The sequence below is a fragment of the Dermacentor albipictus genome, chromosome 1 (genome assembly GCF_038994185.2).
Source record: "Dermacentor albipictus isolate Rhodes 1998 colony chromosome 1, USDA_Dalb.pri_finalv2, whole genome shotgun sequence".
NCBI classification, from domain to species: domain Eukaryota; kingdom Metazoa; phylum Arthropoda; class Arachnida; order Ixodida; family Ixodidae; genus Dermacentor; species Dermacentor albipictus.
In genome coordinates, this window is record NC_091821.1 from 38,094,806 (window position 1) to 38,113,388 (window position 18,583).

At 43.2% G+C, this 18,583-nt stretch overlaps 1 protein-coding gene across 2 annotated transcripts in view; it reads left to right on the forward strand.

The window, feature by feature from the left end:
* The window catches only part of LOC135901077 (phosphatidylinositol 3,4,5-trisphosphate 3-phosphatase and dual-specificity protein phosphatase PTEN-like), an 83,994-nt gene that overhangs the window by 13,495 nt on the left and 51,916 nt on the right, over positions 1-18,583 (forward strand). For both annotated transcript variants that reach the window (XM_065430753.2, XM_065430752.2), the window contains exons 4-6: positions 1,002-1,046; positions 8,785-8,959; positions 12,371-12,478. In XM_065430753.2, the coding sequence (XP_065286825.1) occupies positions 1,002-1,046; positions 8,785-8,959; positions 12,371-12,478 (328 nt within the window). The remainder of the gene's footprint in view (positions 1-1,001; positions 1,047-8,784; positions 8,960-12,370; positions 12,479-18,583) is intronic.

The following is an 18,583-nucleotide window of genomic DNA, read 5'->3' on the forward strand; positions in this document are numbered from 1 at the left end:
TCAGACTGAAGTTTTATCAAGATATTTCTTAAAGTTGCACCTTTGCTACTTTGCTTTCTTGACGTTTTTGGGAACCGCTGCAGTGGCATAGTGGCAATGGCATTGCGCTACCAAGCCTGAGCATGCGGAATGGAATCCCCGCCGTGGCGGCCGCATTTCGTTGGGGTGAAATGCAAAAACACTTGTGTGCTGTGCGTTGGGTGCACGTTAAGGATGATTGCCCCTCTAAAGCTTGTGCTGCAGAATTCAGACACTGTGAAGTGCTGAAAAAACAAGATTGGCCAGCTGGTTCGGGAGATAATTGAAGCAGCTGAGAGTGGCCACACTTCGTAACCAACGTGTTAGTACACCGTCCTTGTTAGTAGCAAAAAAAAAGAACTGGAGCTTTTATACGTACAATCATTATCTTGAGTGCAAAAAAAGTGCGTGTTTCACATGATGTGCAATGACGTGTCCGTGACACGTGGGCAAAGGTATAAGAAGCTGTGTTTCTTTCAAATAAACGTTGTTGAAAGTCGGCACTTGTAGTGTCGTCTTCTCGTCTCGTGTCCTGTCTATGTTTTGCGCTGTTAGCACCAGGATGGAAAACCAACAAGCCCAAGCTGCCATTCTAACGTCAAGGAACCCCAGCTGATCAAAATTAATCTAGAGTCCCTCACTACGGCATGCCTCATAATCAAATCGTGGTTTGTCACGTAAAACCCCACAATTGGATTTTTAAATTTCATGAAATTGTTTGGGTGGGGAAACATTTTTTAATTCAATGTGTATAAAAAGAAATGGGTTTGCAAAAGTTAGGAAATGAATTCTGTGATTTAAGCAGCTGTGCATCTTGCGTAACATTTTCGTCGTTATGCTGTGCATGCACACTTACGAATAAGCTGCTCACTTGCAGAGGTTCAGGCAAAATGCTTCTGTATGGTTGCCGAGGTGCTTATACTTAAGGTGCTGCATTTTGCATCTTTTGTCTCACCTCGTTTCTTGCTCCATCCATTCCACAGGTTTCTTGAAAAGAAGCACAAAGGGCACTACAAGATATACAACCTGTGAGTGTTAAGAATTTTCTCTAGTGCAAAAAAGTGAAGGATACTTTGGTTGTTTCCTTTGTTAGGCCACTTTTTCATGCTGGAAATGGGGGCATGGGTTCAGGGGGTGTGTCATGTCATAGCAGGGATATGAATTCGGCTGTTTTAGCACATGGCCCATGGATGCCCTTGAGAGTCTTCATGGTCACAATATTATGTTAGATTGAACTTTTAATTGAAATTGATGTAATACCCCATAAGCAGTTTTTAAGGTAATAAAATGAAATGAACTGGCGGCAGGTTGGCTGCTTCATGGGCATCTTCAGTGGCCATAGAGTCAAAGTTGGCATACTTGGTTCTGATATGAAGGGGGAATGCTAGAGGAAGTCCTGAAGGAAGGCCTTCACATTTGGGGATTCAGGTATGGTTCCAATCATGCAGTACATACAGATGTTTGTACATAGGAATATACCTTCAGCGGGGTTATTTCTAGGAAATTTTGAGGGATTGACATCTTGTGACTGGCAGGGGGACTGCACTTTGAAATTCGAAATTTTAACAGGTCGACCGGGGAGTGGTGGACAGTATTTTCACAGCCGCTCATCGTGGCGAGAACCCTAATCTTGAGTTACCAGCAAGAATGAAAAGATTAAGTTGTCTGATCGAGCAAGCACAGTGTTATTGGCACTGTAGAAAAAAACATTGCATTGCATTAAAGGGAGTGTGCCTCAGCTAAAAAGCAAGATCTCCTTTGTTAGAACCTAAACACATGTTATAAACAGTTTTTCTTTTTCCACTTGTGCAGAGCAAATTTTACAGGCTGATTAATTTGGGGAACTGGAAACCAAAATTTGTGCCCATGTTCTGCTTGGCATTGGCACAAATTGTTGGTCATTACAGCAGTTGCTGGGTTTCTCTATGCGGCAGTGGTGTAGTTTCAAACTAGAAGGAGCTTGGAAAAAAAACCTATAAAAGGCTTTTCATTGCCTCTTGAAAGTGCCTGTATGAAGTTGTATATACACCAACAATGGCAAATGCCTCTCAAGCTTATGTATTTGGCATAACTGGGACTGTTAAGGGCCATTTATAGTCCGACGTAACGCACGCGCGCGCGCACGTTACGTCACGTCGGCGAAAACGACCCCTCTATAGTCGGGCGCACCGGCGCAGCCAACGTAACTGGCGGCTTTCGACGCGCCCCCACGGGCCCGGCGCAGATATGGCTCCTGAGCCATTCGCGTGTCGGAGTCGGCGAAACTCTCGCACCACAATGCATTGCGTGCGAAGAAAAAGGCACCAACACAACTCCGCAGAAAACTCTGCGCATGCTCCGAAAATAGCAACAAACGGCGCGCGTGTTCAAGTATGGAGGGGATGGCATCTCGGCTGGCGCAACGCAACCGACGTAGCGTGACTGACTGCGAACGACGCTCACCCGCGCGCCGATAACGTCGGACTATAAACGTGCCTTTAGAAGTCAGTGCTTGCAATTGTGATGGAGCAGCTTAATTTAGCTTTCTTTCACAGGCCTTGTCGGGATATAGTTCCCCATACAACAAAGAATTCAACAAAGCAGCTATAGCTGGGAACAAGAAAAAAAAAAAACAGTTCCTGCCATGATTGAACCTGGGCCTGCTGTGTGCGAGTCAGCTACTCCACCACTGAACCACACCAGCGCGTGCTAGCATGCGAGGAGACGCACGATGCGACATGCGCACCGCATAACATTGATATGTGCACATTTTGCATTGCAGTTGCATATTTTTACACCAGGTAGAACGCCATGTAGCAGATGCACAGGTAGTAGTACAAGGCTGTTAAAAGTGGGTTTGAGGAAGAAAAATAAGCTTAAGGAGATGTATACAAGAATGCCCCCAAAAATATGTGTTGTGCACCTGATTAAACCAAGCTGGCTAGGTGACTATGTCACTGCCGCATTTCAAGGGGATGCCAATAAAGCATCATCAATAGCATCATATCGTGCCAGTTGCCTTGCGATGTGAGATGCATGCTGTGTACAGTCTTTATGGATGCCCTTTGCATTGTAGTTGCATATTACACCAGGTGTAACAGTTACAGACATAGCGGTACAAGGTAGATATAAAAGTTTTGAGGAAGAAAAAGAAGATTAAGAAGATGTGTAAATATTGATGTAATGAAAAACACGTATAGCATACCTGATTAATTCAAGCAGGCTAGGTGACTGTCACCGTCTTGTTTCAAAGGGAATGCCATTAAACCATCGTGATCATTAACATCATATCGTACCATTTGACATGAGATGTGGCGAGTGTGCGGCCTAGTGTCAATACGTTCAAACGTTGCATTGCAGTTCTGTTATATTCCACTAAGTGTCTCGACATGTAGCAGTTGCATGCTGCTTGTGGTGTGACCTGGTTAACTCAAGCAGGCTAGCTTGCTATTTGTGACCACCCCGTTTCAAAGTGGATGTGAATAAACCGTCATTATCATCATCAGCAGCAGCAACAACGTACTGTGCCATGGGTCAAGGGATGTGACATGTGCGCCACATTGTCTGAGTACCTGTGTTTACTCTTTGGTATGCATTATGGTGCCTCCTCGCAAAATACAAACTGCTGCTGAAGAAGTGAATTGTAGAGCTATGTGCGCGGCTGCAGCCAGTCAACATCGGGCTCAGCAAACTGCTGTGCAGAGAGCAGGATAAGCCACAGCATGAGCTGCAGCTCGCCGTCAATGAGAAAAACAGCATGAACAAACTTCGCTGCGAAGACCCTGTAGTGCGTGGTGCCAAAAATGCAGCTCCTATAGAGCCACTTTTCCAGCTTACGCTGGACTGTGCTGCAAGTGCTGCGCAGGCCTGTGACTTTTTTCTTTTAACCCTGCTCACTTTCTCAATTTAAGACCAGCTAGGCCAAACTGCTGCCTAGGTAAAACGTAGGGAACGGGAAAGAGCCTGATGTACAAGAAACCTGCGGCAAGATTGTGTTCATTTGGGCTGTTTGGTTTTTGGCATTGTAAAGACAGTGTGCGCTTTGGACACAGAAAAGAGGCACACAGTGTTGATGTGTGTCAACACTTGATGCAAGTGGGTGTCTCATTTGTGTCATGAATGTGCACTGTTTTGCCTCAACTTTCTACCTTGTAGCCCCTGTGTGGTGGAGCCCTAGGACAGATGATAGCAACAGTAATTATGTTTACAGTTTTCAGCACAAATATTACTGTTAAGAACTCGGGTGTAGCTCAGTTCTTAAATAAGAACTGAGGTTTAGCATTAGGTTAATTTTGGTGGCTTGCAGAAAAGGCTTCAGAAATGGACATGAGTTGGTAAATAGACTTCTTTGGGTACAGTTTTTATAAATTTTTTTTTATTTAGCGTTGCTTACTTGGATAATGAGCAGGGTTAATGATTAAGTTGTGCTCGAGGGTGGCAAAGATAGTTTGTGATGCGGAGAGCAGTACTGGGCAAACAGATGGGGATCTTCACCTAAGCTACTGATCACAGAGCTTGCGATGCCTTGGCTTATCTCTATCTGAAGTTTGGGTATGCTGTTTCCGGTGGAGTAAGTTTAGTTTGGTGCTTGTAGTTCTATCCATGGTAATTCGTACTGCTGGTGTTCTGCAACATTTTACTGAAAACCCATCTTGTGTAAGTGCACATAATTCACTACCATGATTTCACCCATGCTATCTCTGCACACATATCTGGTGTATATAAAGGCGATAATAATCTGGCCCTACTTATAGTCTATTGAGTGCGCTGGCTAACTCTTACTACATTGCAATATTACCAACTGCTAGTGCCTTACTTGGGAGAAAAATGATGCAAGATTTGGGCAGTGTAAATTAGGCATCAGGTGCCCATTCACCTAAAGGGAACTGTGATATAATGGTGGGTTTAAATTTCCCGAGTTGGTGTCTGCACCTGCCCACATGTTTTCAGCATGTTGAACTCTCAAGAGAATTACCTTGCAGCTGAATTGCATGGCCTGGAATTGAAGGGGGAACAGCGTAGTGGCACAAGGCCTCATACACTGCAATGTGCATACCTTCATTTGTGGTTGCACACTTAGGCAAGAGATTTTTGTGGGTACTTGGTTTTGAAAACTTGGTATGTCCTAGCATAGTAAAAAAACTTCTTGATATAGGGTGTGAAATTGGTATATGGAAGATACAGCACAGTTCAAAAACTCGCTTTTAATTTGAAAGATTTATGGTATTGTATGACATCGTCTAAGCTGTGGTACAGCTTAAACAAGGTGTAAATTGTCTCTAGACATGCTAAGTTGAAAAGTTCTGCAACTGAAGCCCTCTGTGAAAGCATTTCCAATCAGAAATGCTTAATTGTGAAACTGTGACTGTGAAAGTTCTTTTCCCCCTTGTGTGCTAGTGCCTGACACTGTTGCGCAAGAAATAGGTTTCATGCCAGACTTCCGTCATTTTGCCAACTAAAAACAGTTGCCCCACCTTGCATGCTTATAACAAATGTTATCAAGTAGGACATTGTTTGATCCTACATGTATCAAGGCCTTTACACTGCTACATAATGCACTTGTCACTGCTCATGGCACTTTGATGTGGTTTCAATACCTGCAGTTGCTTTTATCTTTCTTCCCTAGTGTATGCTGCTCATTGTCTTGCACCAACTTTTTTGTTTGCCTTTGCTTTGATGAGACGTCGATATGAGCGGCTTGTCTGCTGCTTCCCCTTACTGGGCTGATAATGGTGTTGAAACAGCAAGCAGCGGATAATGTATTGGGAAAGGACAATACCACTTGGGCATTGTCATTATCACATTAGTAACCATAGAGACACCATGTTTGGACAATAGCCTAAATTTCTATGAATGCTAGCTGATATTTTTTACTTCAGAACTTTAAGCTTCAAAGAAATACAAAAATGCAGCCTGTGACCAGTTCTTCACCTGCTTTCCAGGTTGTGCCTCAACTTTGTGCTGTGCTTTTGCGATCGTTTACTGTTTCGATGGGAGCTGTAGAGGTTCAGGGAAGTGTAGTCATTGAAAAGTGGCAATTATAGTTGGCCCAATGCACTGTGCATATGTAGTGCGTGTATAGTAAATTGCGGGGAAGAAATTTGAATTTTGAATATGGAGGGTTAGTTGCATGTACTGGCAGCTTTGTGTATGAGAAGTTGCTATGTACACTGTGCTCGTTTGCAGTGTGAATTAATCTTTAGCATGCAATGTATGTTATTCATAGTATAGTATAGTACGAGTTGCAAACCTGCACTTGTATAAAATGTGCCTCCTGTAACGCTCCCTGTAGCACACTCCATATGGGAATTGCTCACCTGTGGCTAAGTGAGTTGTCGTTTTGTGCTGCTCACCACATTCATTGCCAATAAATGTTATACTGGCTTTCACTTTGTTCAACCTTGCATATGCAGCAAATTATGACCTTGGCAAATGTGGTTACGGTGCTTTTATGCCTGTTGGATATGTGACCTCCCAAGGGCATGGAAGCAGCGAAAAGCATTCAGGCAGAAGTAGATTTTGTATATTTCCTCCATTTTAAGTTGCCACTCGCTGTTCTGCATGCCAGTGCTGTCTGTATCAAAAGTGTGAAGACCACTGCTGCTAAGCTCTCCTCCCCATTGGAGCACCAATCGCTGGCTTTCGTTGGCAAAATTGAAGCCTAATCTTGCTGCAGGCAAAACTTGCAAATGCACCACCAGTGCTCAGAAAATAGCAGGCACACTGTGGTGGCACAGGTGGTGTGTCCTTTACAGTTTTTCAACTTTGTCCCCACCAAGCTCTATGCATGGCAGCAGTGCCCGGCTGCCATACACTGATACTAGGTTCTATTTTCTTAATAGTAGTATACACACACACATTCACTGATTACAGATACTGTGCTATCTGCCATCATTCAGCTATTCAAAAGCAGGTGTTTCTTCTTACAATGTGATGTCACGTCTTTGTGTTGTTGAACCTGACATACTCATCAGCATTATGCCACAGATAACTATAATGTGGGCAAAAGTGCCCTGTACAGCAGGCAAAAAGGCACCTGTGGCTTGGTGACAAGGCTTTGTAGATTTCAAAGTTTATATTACACACCAGCTGCCACCGTCTTTATAGATGTGTGCTATTCTTACTTCCAGGAATTGAAGCTAGAAACTCTGTGGGAATAATGTATTGATAAAATGTTTTGTGCACATTTGGAAGTTCTGCATTATACTTCATGTTGAGGGTTGAAATTTCAATTAATTTGAAATAAAGGTTAAGAATTTGATTCCAGTAATTCATTTAATGATGTAATGATGTAATTCAGTAATGATGTAATTCATTTGCCTTGCAGCAGCTTTTTCCATTTTGCAGTGTGCACCACAGTAGTTGAACTCATTCAGATTACTTAGCGAAATGTATTTGCAGACGTGTTGCAAGCATTTCAGACCGTGTAACACCTTGGTAAAACAACTATTGATTGGTGTGCATGTTGTAAAGAACTTGCAAGAAGTGCACAGCAGAGTGTAGAGCTATGGGGCTAGTGTCTGTATATTGTCTTAGCTATGATACATGAAGCTTTGTGAGCTTATGCCCATGTTACGAGCATGGGCATAAATTCTTCTCAACACCCGTGTACTTAGGTTTAGGTGCACGTTACCAAGAACCCCAGGTGGTCGAAATTTCCGGAGTCCTCCACTACGGCGTGCCTCATAATTAGAAATTGGTTTTGGCACGTAAAACTCCATAATTAATTCTTTCTTCCCAGATATGCATTACTTAGGTAACCTGTGTGTTCAGTTCAGAGTTCCTGCATGCATCTCATTAAGGGTATGATTTCCACTTACAAGCAAGCTTCATAAGGAGCAAGTGGGGGTTGAGGGAAAGCATTCATGACTCGGAAGTGTTTTCTTTGTAGTGGGAAGCAGTGTTTTTGCTGCCAGCTTGTCTGACAGCATCACCTTGTCCACCCCACGGTCATACCACAATGTGTTGCACATTTTTTGCACACCGTTGGTTGCATACTGGGGACTGTCAGTATGATGAGCATTTATAGACAAGAGCAACAGCGTTTTCTTTTCCCCTCTCATTTTGAATAGGGGAGAAGGAGAGGTTGCGCAAAAGCACGCAACTGTCTTACTTCTTTTGTGCCTTGCAAATTTGTTCTCCCAATAAATTTTAATCTTTCGATGTGGTGTGAGACTGCAGGGAAGGTGAACGGTATTATGAAGGTGGCCTAAGTGGCAGTGGGAAAAAAGTAGGCTGAGACACAGTGTAGACTGTTGTGAAATGAACATGGACTTGCGCTTGTTATCATAAATCGTTCATAACCCTGTTCTCGTGACATTTGCATCTTTCAGAAATTTCTGGATGGAACATTTGTCCCTGACATTATTTTGCCTATCTTGAACATAGTTTTGTCACGCGAATGTGTGCAATAGAGCTGGCAAGTGGTCTTGCTTGCATGTGCAACATGCACAAATTTGCATCCTCCCGGCAGTGATGCTAAGGCTATGAGTGTGTTGCTCAATTTAACTTAGATATAAAAAGAGGGGTATAGGTTTTTGGGAACAACCTTGTATTTCATATGCAACTGCCTGTCCACGGCAGACGCATATCGACGGGGGGTGAAATGCAAAAACACCTGTTCACTTAGATTTACATGTGCATTAAAGAACCCCTCGCAGCCAAAATTAATCCGGAGTCCCCACTACAGCATGCCTCATAATCAGATCGGAGTTGTGGCAAGTAAAACCTCATATTTTAATTAATTTTTGCAACTGCGTGAGAGCTCTGGCCTTCCTTCTGCTGTAGGTGCTCCGAGCGGCAATACGATGCCAAGAAGTTTGAGAACAGAGTGGCACACTACCCGTTCAAGGACCACAACCCACCGAAAATTGGCCTCATCAAGCCTTTCTGCGAGGATGTTGCGGAGTGGCTGTCTAAACACCCGGCTAATGTTGCTGTCATCCACTGCAAAGCGGGCAAGGTGTGTGCAAGCTGCATTACATGTTATGTTACATGTGTCTTTGGGTTGACAAGGTGTAATGTGCTGTGAAGTTGGTATTTGTCAAGTGTAGTGCGTTATCATGTGATTTTTGTTGTAATTGCAGAGTTGAGAGCTTAGCTTCTGAAAAATATTTTCGTGATCTTTCATTCTAAGGTTCTGGAATTCATGGTAGTATTGATAGAACTCTGTTTATGCTTTTGAAAACTCCTTTTCTTTTGTATATTTTTTAATGCCTTTTACATTATGTTGTCTAATAGAGAAAAATATTTTTTTCTTTTCTGTGCACATGGCATAGTAAATGACTGAGTTGGCCTCATCATTGTCATCAAAGTGGTCATGAAATGTAGAAACAATACTACAGTGGTTGGATGGAAACACTGCAGTAAACAGACAAAAAAAGTTATGCACAATGGCACACAGTGTGGGGAATTTTGCATTTCTTTTGTCTGCATCTTTTTTGCTGCCCCCATAAAGCACATACTACCAGCTAGCCTGAGGATGGCATTTATTTTCATGGGCAGCTCTAGCTGGTCTCCGAGCATGATTGATGATTGAAAGGCAGTGCAAAGCACAAAGTGTGAGGAAGAGAGGTATGCGATTCAATGGGAAAATTACTAGAATGTAAGCTCGACCTCCCTCTTCGCATTATCATTTCAAAAAAAGAAACGTGGCAGAAGGCTCTAGTAGGTTTTTTAGCAGGATTACATTTCAATACTAACAATAGAAAACCTCTACCATGTATTGCCCATCTGAAGGACAGAATCTGGTAGGATGCCAGGTGTTCTGTGAAGATAAGGTTGACCTTCTCTTCCTTGATATGCCTTCTTTTGGCTAATAAAAAATAGGCGCAAAGACTTCCCAATTTACCCTCGTAGTGTGATGAAGTTCAAATCAAGTTATGCACTGTACAAGATGCAGATGTAAGTCGTGCTTTGTAGCTGAAGTTAGATTGCCACAACGATCACAGCATGCAAGAAATCTCTGAAGCATTCTGTATTAAAAAAAATTAGTGACAGGTGCATGAGCCAACCATCAGTGGCTTTGCGTGACATTGAGCTTGCTCTTTTGAACCTATGTTCCTTGTCATCAAGATTATCTGTGAACTTTTGTTTCGTTTTGCCGTTTGCTTAGCTGTCTATTTGTTTCTGCTGTTTTCTTTTTCTTTTTTTCGATCTGCTGGTGTTGCCATGTGTGTGCACTGTAATGTTTGATAACACTGTCACCTTCTCTGTTTTTATAGATACATTCTTTTTCCAAAAACATTTTAGTTGGTAGTTGGTGCTTGTGTCCATAGTTCTTTCATTTAATTGCACAATTTTTTTCATTCCACTCTTTGTGCTACTTTTCAATGATGCTCTCTCAAATTGCTATTCTGGTTCAGTCTTGGATGCTTCAACTGATTTTGTAATATAAATTCTTGTTTAGTTAATTGTGTGATTTTTATCCCTTCTACCAGTAGAAGAATGTTGTAACTGGACTATGCAAGTGTAGAACAAGCATAGTGAAAGTTCTAAAACAAAACACAAAAACTGTTTAATGTAAGTTGCGTTTTATCAGTATTCGCATAGACGTCTGATAACGTGCAATGAAAAGCACAGTGTGTTTTCTTCCCGATTTTTTTCTTAGTGTAATGTATAACATTCAGTAGCATTGTCTGCTGTTTTTCAATCCATATTTTTGTGGTTTATTGATGGAAGTTTGAACAATTCCACTCAAGTTGTCCTGAATGTCTGATGGAAATATTTGATAACTTGTAGGTTTGAGTTCTATAATATATGTATATAAAATGTGTTTCAAATACAGTCAACTCCTGTTAAGATTAATTTGAAGTGACTGTGACGAATGTGTTATCAGAAGTAAGTCTAAGAGAAGTGATCTGCCAATCTCAATACAACGTTCTCTGTTATGCAGAAATATATACAACATGAAACAATTAATGAAACAGCATTAAAACCAAAAGGCAGACATAAATAGACATATTTATGGTATTTTCATGATTCTAAGTGTTGCTTTTGCACTCTTATGTGTTTAATTGTTGCGTGCCGGTATTGTGCAAGTCAGTGCCAAATCACAAAAACTGACGTTTCACCTAAACTGATTAGATATTTTTCTGTGCCCTGATGCTGTGGAAAAAAAAAAGAAAGCAAAGTATTCGGGGCATTATCAGCTGCATCACGTGTGAAGCTAGTTTTGTGGCCCCTAGGCAGTGTCCTCGTCTTATTACCAGCTTCCAGAGGTACACCCGTGAGCAAACGTATACACACCATAGGCTTGGCTAAAAACCTGATTTCTTTGAAATGAAGCTGCACACACTGAATTAGATGAGTGCACTGAAAAGTGCACAATTCCAAGATTGAAGTGCACTCCTCGATTTCAAGCTAATACTGATATGAGGAGTAGAAAATCAGCTTTATGGCGGAATGTCTGGGCAGTATGCTTTTGTTCAGGGAAAGGCATCGAGGGCTTCCTAAGTTACTATATGATGTCATCCCTGCAGCTTTCCACATAATCTTCAATACTGGTGTAGCTATTTATGTATTCAGAAACGCCATTTGCTTCTCGAGTAGCTAGCAGAATTGCCTCCTCCAAAACTGTCAATCCTGGCATCTCGCAGAGTCCAGTAGCAAGTGTCAGTTGTGGCTATGGAAGTTCAGTTAACTGAATTAGTGCTTTGTGTCAAGCGGATTATTATTGCTTCTTCAGTGGGTCTATGAGGAACCAACCAAATGTTCGCTCAATGTTTCTCATATCTGAAAATTAGGCTTAACCAGGTTCGTATTAGTGGGAGTCTACTGCAGATGTTTATTATCGGTTGTTTATCTATGAGCCTGCTGTGTATGTTTTTGTGAGAGTACATGTTCCTGCTACAGATGGTGTACTCACACTGTCTTTCATGTTTCACGCTTGTGTGTCGCTTTTGCTTCCTTCATGCTGTTTCCACACGGCAAAAGTATAATACCAGGGACCAGTGTGGTGGCTCCTTGTGGCTGGTTGCGAACAGGTGGAGGATCACATGTGGTCCACAAGTTAGCAAGAGTTGCATCTCGGTTAACTAGAACGAATAGAATTGCTGATAAAGCAGAATATGAGAATTCAGCAGTTAACGTACCTAAATTGAAAGGAAAACTAAGTGCATTGCGATGCCACAAGCTGTAGTGAATACCCGTAGCTTTCAGTGCTCAAGTAGTGGAAAAAGGAGAGTGAAAACATTGAAGGAAGCTGTAGCAAGCCTCTGATTTTTGGTAACAATGCTGGATAATACTTGTCAACAAAGTTAATAAGGTGATGGTCATTTATTCCTGTGACATTTTGGTGTAGTGAGTTATTGCAAGGTAACTCACTAACCATTGTGCTTTCTGTTCATGAAACAAACTGCATTTCCACCTGCAGGGTCGAACAGGAGTGATGGTGTGCTCATACCTGGTACACAGCCGCATGTTTGCCACTGCTGGGGAGGCTCTCTCTTATTACAGTGAGCGCAGGACGAAAGACCTCAAGGTAGTAAAGCACGGATGTTTTCCCTGGTTATGATGATGCCACTAAACCTTGACAATTGTTAGCCCCACATGCAGAGGTGCAACTGGGCTGCAAAAGGCAGCTTCTTGAAGGGATGGCTGTTGCCACAGCTTTTAGTAAGAATAAGTGGGCAGAGATATAGAGCATTTGCTGGAGCACGAGGTGTGCCATTTTGTAATCTATGTAAATACAGTGTCCTAAACATAGGTTGAAACATAGGTTGCAAAGAAAAGGTGTATATGTCCTGCCATTGCAGTTGAAGACCCAAGCTCTATTGCAGCGCTTGAGGTTTGCTGGTGACAGTAAAAGCATCTTGACACAGTTGCAGGAAAGAAAGAAAGATGTGCACGATGACTGCTAGAAGTGTTGATACTGACATTACAATCACGAGTAAAAACCTGAGACTTTGGCAGTCGCAATTTCCTTCTGGTGTGGCCATGTAGACTAGAATTAGATAATGCACAGTGATTGTCCAACTGCGCCATTTGTGCCATTTTGCTACAATTCTACTTGCCTGCAGCCACTCAAGTGCCAGTTCCGCCAATCATGCCAAAGTGCAGTATTTTTGCCTACTTTTACAGAATAGGAATGTTTTCAGTAGGGGTGTGCAAATACTTAGTTAAACGTCGATATAACGAACTTCAATATAATAAAATTCTTGATATAACAAAGCATTTTACTTTTTATTATTATAACTTGTCCATAGAACAACATGTAACCACCATGTAACGAAGTGCGTTTATACATGATTTCAATATAATGAAATTTCACTGCTGCCACAAAGAAATACTGAGACAATGAATGATAACTTCTGTGGGTGCAGACGGTTGTCAAATGATTGAATTACAAGTGGCTGCTTGCAGACACACTTCAAATTGTGCTCTGCGCGAGCGACCACTGAAGCGGAGCAGCGCCATGTCCTGTATTACGTCTGAGTGCCCTGTTTTAGAGGTAATCTGCCGTGTGTGCAAGAACGGGTGTGCCGAGGTGGCGCAGCATCATGCCAGCTGTCTTCCCACACATTCAATACTGGAGGTTATGTAATCCCGAGTTTTGAAGACTCGTGAATCCATTCGCTCCTCACTGCTGGACGGATCCAGGCGGTGTCCGGAATCGCAATGCTACCACTGCGCAGGTCTCGGCAAAACATTTTCCGCGTCTGTAGGGAGCACATCGCAAGGTGACAAATCTTCGGCCTCCCGGCGCCCGCTTGCCGGCATTCCCCAGCGCAGTCTGTACGGGCGCTGTCGGCGCCATTAGACACTTGACGCAATGTTTCCGTATGCCGCGTTGGATCACCGGAACCTCGACACAGCACACAAAGCAAACACCACCGTGCCGACACTAGTCGCACAAACGAAAAACGTGGCCTCGCAGCGTCGTGCGCGAAGAAACAAAACAGCTACTGGATTGTCTTGACATTGCTTACTAAGCTGTAACCGGAACTGCTGTAGAGCCACTCTATTGAACCAGGCAAAAACGATGATGATGAACGGGGATTTGCAGTTGCACCACTTCGTGGGGCAGCAAGGAGGCTCCGTTCAAAACAAAAATGGCGTTCAGCATGTTGAATCCACTTTAGACGGTGGATTCGACGGTGGTCGAACCATGCACCGGTCAGAGTCGGTGCATGGTGCTCTCGATCGAGTTGGCTCAAGGATTGTCCGAAAAATCAGACGAGAGGTTGCAAGGTGTCCGAATTTTCGGCAGTTGTTATACATTATGGTCTATGGGGAGAATGGCGGTGCCGCGAAGCAGACCGAATAATCGAGCATGTCTGAATTTTTGGAGTCTGGAAAATCAGTTGGCGACTGTAACTGTATGCAAATACAAATTGAATAGTGAGCATTCAAATAATTTAATTCATAAATTGGTTATTCGCTGCTCCATTTTTCGAATATTCAGTAAAATACCCAGCTGAAGTCCCCTGCACGCAGCCTTTTCATGGTGCTTGGTTTGTCTCAGTAAAGAAAAAAAAAAAAGCACTTGAATATAGGACTGACTAGCTACTGAAAGGCATGGAGATCGTATTGTGCGTTCTCATACAAACAGAAAGTTAAGCACCAGTCCTGTATTTCATCCTTGTTTTTTCCGGCTACTGTTCTTTTCCTTCTTAGTTATTGGCTGTTGTTGCCTGTTGGCTTGTCTTCTTTTACCTTTAAGCAGTAATAAGAAGCTGCACCAAATGGCTACACGTTATTGCTATACTTCTTGAAGTGTTAAAAAAAAAAGGCCCTCTTTTCTCCTTCAAAACTGCTCTGAACGTCTGGTGTGGCTGTTTCTAAACTGCTCCAGAAATGTTTTTTCCTGCTCCAAAAAATTTTTCAAAATTTTTTAACTTGCTGGACTATTACTGCATGCACTGCACTGCGTGAGCAAGCACATTTACATTGAGCCGAATTTTTGTCTTGGTTGTGAATTTTTTCCCCACTTGTATAGTACTTGAACTTTTGCTCATGATCGTATGTATTGCTTGTACTTTTTGCATGTTCAGGCGATGTAAGTATGGTTGAGTGTGTGAAAGTGCTCCATTTAGTGGGAAAAGACTGTCAAGTTTATGTTGACGTGGGTTTTAATTACATTAATGGGATGATTCTGTTCTGTGATGAGCTGCATACCTGCCTATCCTCTATATTCACCCGGGAGACTCCTGATTTTTTACTGAACTTCCCGATTGTACGATCACTGTCTTATATCTCCCGAAAAGTGGTCTCTGTTCGTGCAATAATGGTTTTTGCAAAACCGGCACTGCGAAATCTAAAGCCGCATCGTAATCGTCAGCATCACCAACAACGACCACACTAGCACCATCGGTATCATTGACTAAGCAGCCGACTATGGTGCCTAGTAAGCCGACCAAACCCAGAGCCAACGTAGCTCTCGCATTTCGTGCAGGCCTTCCTCCATGGTGCATCTTGTTGCTGCTGCTTGCAAGGCGTTGCTGCTTGTGTGTATGATTAGTGTTGGCTAGGCTGTGCTGTGTGTATCTGGTGCATCGTGTAAAGTTACAATCCTCGTGTGCTTGATGCCATGGCGCTATCAAAGCCCAAGAAAAGGTATTTGCAGAAGTTTTTGCCATCTTATACTTCTGAATTTCTGTGCTTTTTGTCATCAAGAAAAGGAGAACCTTATGCATTTTGTACAATGTGGGGATGTGACGTCAGCACATGGTGGCAAAGGTGACTTGAAACTGCACGTTTCCACGATGCACCGCTGAGCAGCAAGACAACATAGTGAACTTTCTCTGGAACAACTGCGACGACAGTGTCATACGCGTGGAGTGCCTGTTTACTGGATTCCTCGTCGAACACAACCTACCCCTTATTGTCAGCGTCCACGTTGGGCCTCCACTACGGAAAATTTTTCAGAAATGCGATGAGGCGAAGCGTTATGGATGTCGACGCAACTCTGAAACGCAACTCGGAAGAATGCGGCGGTGGCCAACCTGAAATTTATTTAACAGGCATCGCTCTCGAGTCTTCGTTTTTTTATTTAGTTTCCCTCAGCTGCTACCCCGAGATTCCAATGAATCTGCTGAAGACGCTTTAGATGCTCTCAAAGCTGAATTTGCCATACTACATGCGTACAGTACAATCTTCAAGAGCACATTCTGAATGAAGGAAGGTGGGACGTGCAGTGGTCTATGGTTGCAAAATGAAAAACACTGATGGAAAACATGTTTCACCGAGTTGCTGAGGTGATGCTCAACTTACTTGTGATACCGCATAGCAAGGCAGAGTGTGAGAGGATTTTGGCACGGCGCGAAAAACTAGGACTGAATTCTGCTCATCAATGTGCAACACAACCCTCCAACACCTGCTGCTAGTGAAGGGCCATCTCTCTGGACCATGTTTTGAGCAAAACTACTTGGACAAATTGTTGAAGTGAGTAAAGCCTGCTACTGCAAGGTCCCTGCAAAAGGACTAATCGAACACTGCCTGAAAGTATGACCTCCCCCCCCCCCATTGGCGCGAATCGGTATCACCATCGGTGATACTCTCGATCATATATCACCATCAGATATCACCATCGGTGATACTCTCGGTGGTCTCTCGATTTTTTATCTCTCCAGGTTGGCAGGTATGAAGCTGTCTTTCTTTGTCTTTAATTATGTAATTATGCATTGACCTTAATGTGAAGTAACTTGGCACTGGCATTTGACAGTGTCTGCATTGTGATCAGATCCTGTTGGCTGCAATGGAGGGAAAAAGGGGATTGAATCCAATTATGTCTATGGCTAACGTAAAATGTTATAACAATACTGCTTAATGCAGTGAAACCTCCTTTATGCATAGCTGGCTGAAATGAGACAATTATGCGTTGACAGCTATGGATACGTCTTTTAAGCAAAAAAAAGCAAAAGCGAAAAAGTTATGCGAAATAAACAAAAATTCAGGTGAAAAAAAAAAGATGTTGCTGTGTAGGCAGCTTGTGCAACACAGCTGCTGTCTGATAATTCGAACATGCTTGATTATACAGACAGCTTTACGACATTGCCCTGGCCCCATAGACAATATGCAAGGTTGACTGAAATTTCACACTTTACAGTACACAGTTAAATCATTTGGACTCTCTGCCTGCACAACTGCATGCTGATTCAGCCATTGCGTTGAGCAGAAGGAGCTATATTTTTGCTTTGATACATCGGCGCCTGTGTCACCAGCACCTCCTCTAAACCAACTACTGGAGCCTCATTGATCCAGTAGTGGCCAATTGTGCCCAAACCACAGGATGAGCCAAGCCAAGTTGCTAAATTGTAAAGGTGGTGTTTGCGGATTGTTGTGCGAGTTCTGTGTGTCCTGCGTTTGTTGGCGACACAATCCCTGGTGACTTTTGATTGCCATTATATTTGTTGCTCGGAATCAAGGAGCTTCAAGTGGTGCTAATGCACCCTCGATTTTTGTTCCAAGGACAGCTATTAAATGAGGGAAAGGCTGGACAGCGACTGTTGTCAAGGAAACCGCAATAGTTTGGCTATCGCAGTGTAGTCAACCTTTTCTTAAGTTATCAGGGGATGGAGCTTCAGTGTGTGCATTGACTGTACTTTGATCTACCTGTAGCGACAGCATGACAATAGTTGAAATACAAACTGACTATATTGCACGCAAGCAATGTGCCCACAGCAACTCATTAACAAGCTTTTTTTTGGCCACCTGTGGAATATCGCTTATTCTTTGGCGAATTCGATTTTTTTACACTCCCTATTATTCGGACTTCTAGACGGTCCCCGTCGAGTCCAAATTATCCGATGGAGACTGTATCTTTTAAATCTGGCGTTTTTGTACAGTCGTGCAATGTAGTGAGACAGTAGTGAGCACTCTTTCAAAACTGTGCGCCCTGCCACTTTGCTCTGGGTCGGTGCATTGGCTTGTTGCAGTTATCACTGTGTGCCTATTAGTGCAACCATGCAAGAGCCAGCATCATTTTCTATATGGTTCATGTCCCAGTGAGGCACTGATCAATTTTTTGCGGGGTCTGTGCAATGTGCCGATTTTAAATGCCCTCGGAGCCCTTTTTGCAACCTGATGTGCAGTGATGGTTTGCTATGCGTGTGACCATGGTGCATTTATCACTGAACTTATGTAGTGCCTTCTCTTGCTGGATGCCTTTGTTTTGTTATTTTACACATGCTTGAACAAGCTCTCGGGTGTGGCAGAGGTAGCACTTATGGGTTATCTCGAAAAAGAATGCAGAGTGCTGGGGATGATTGATTTGCACGTGAAGCTTTGTGGCCTCTGTGTTTTCAGGCACAGGCATTGCCACAATTGCTAGAATGTGCGCTGGTATTTAGATCGCCAGTGCTCGCTCAACGTGCACTTCGCAGTGGTGTGGGAGGTCACCAAACTGTCAGTCTGGGCTGGGTTGAAGCTGAGCCGCACTCGGCATTCTGCCAAGCGCGTCTGGACAGCGACGGCGCACCTGGATCACGGTCACTTACGAGGCCAAGGATGCACACCGTCATCCCACCGACTAGCGGATTCAAATTCCGGCAACGGCCTTGTGGGTGCGCTACCATCACACACCCCCTACACCTAATCTAGCTCTGGAATTCAGACCCACCACCTGGCCAGAGCCGAGCAGAGTGCT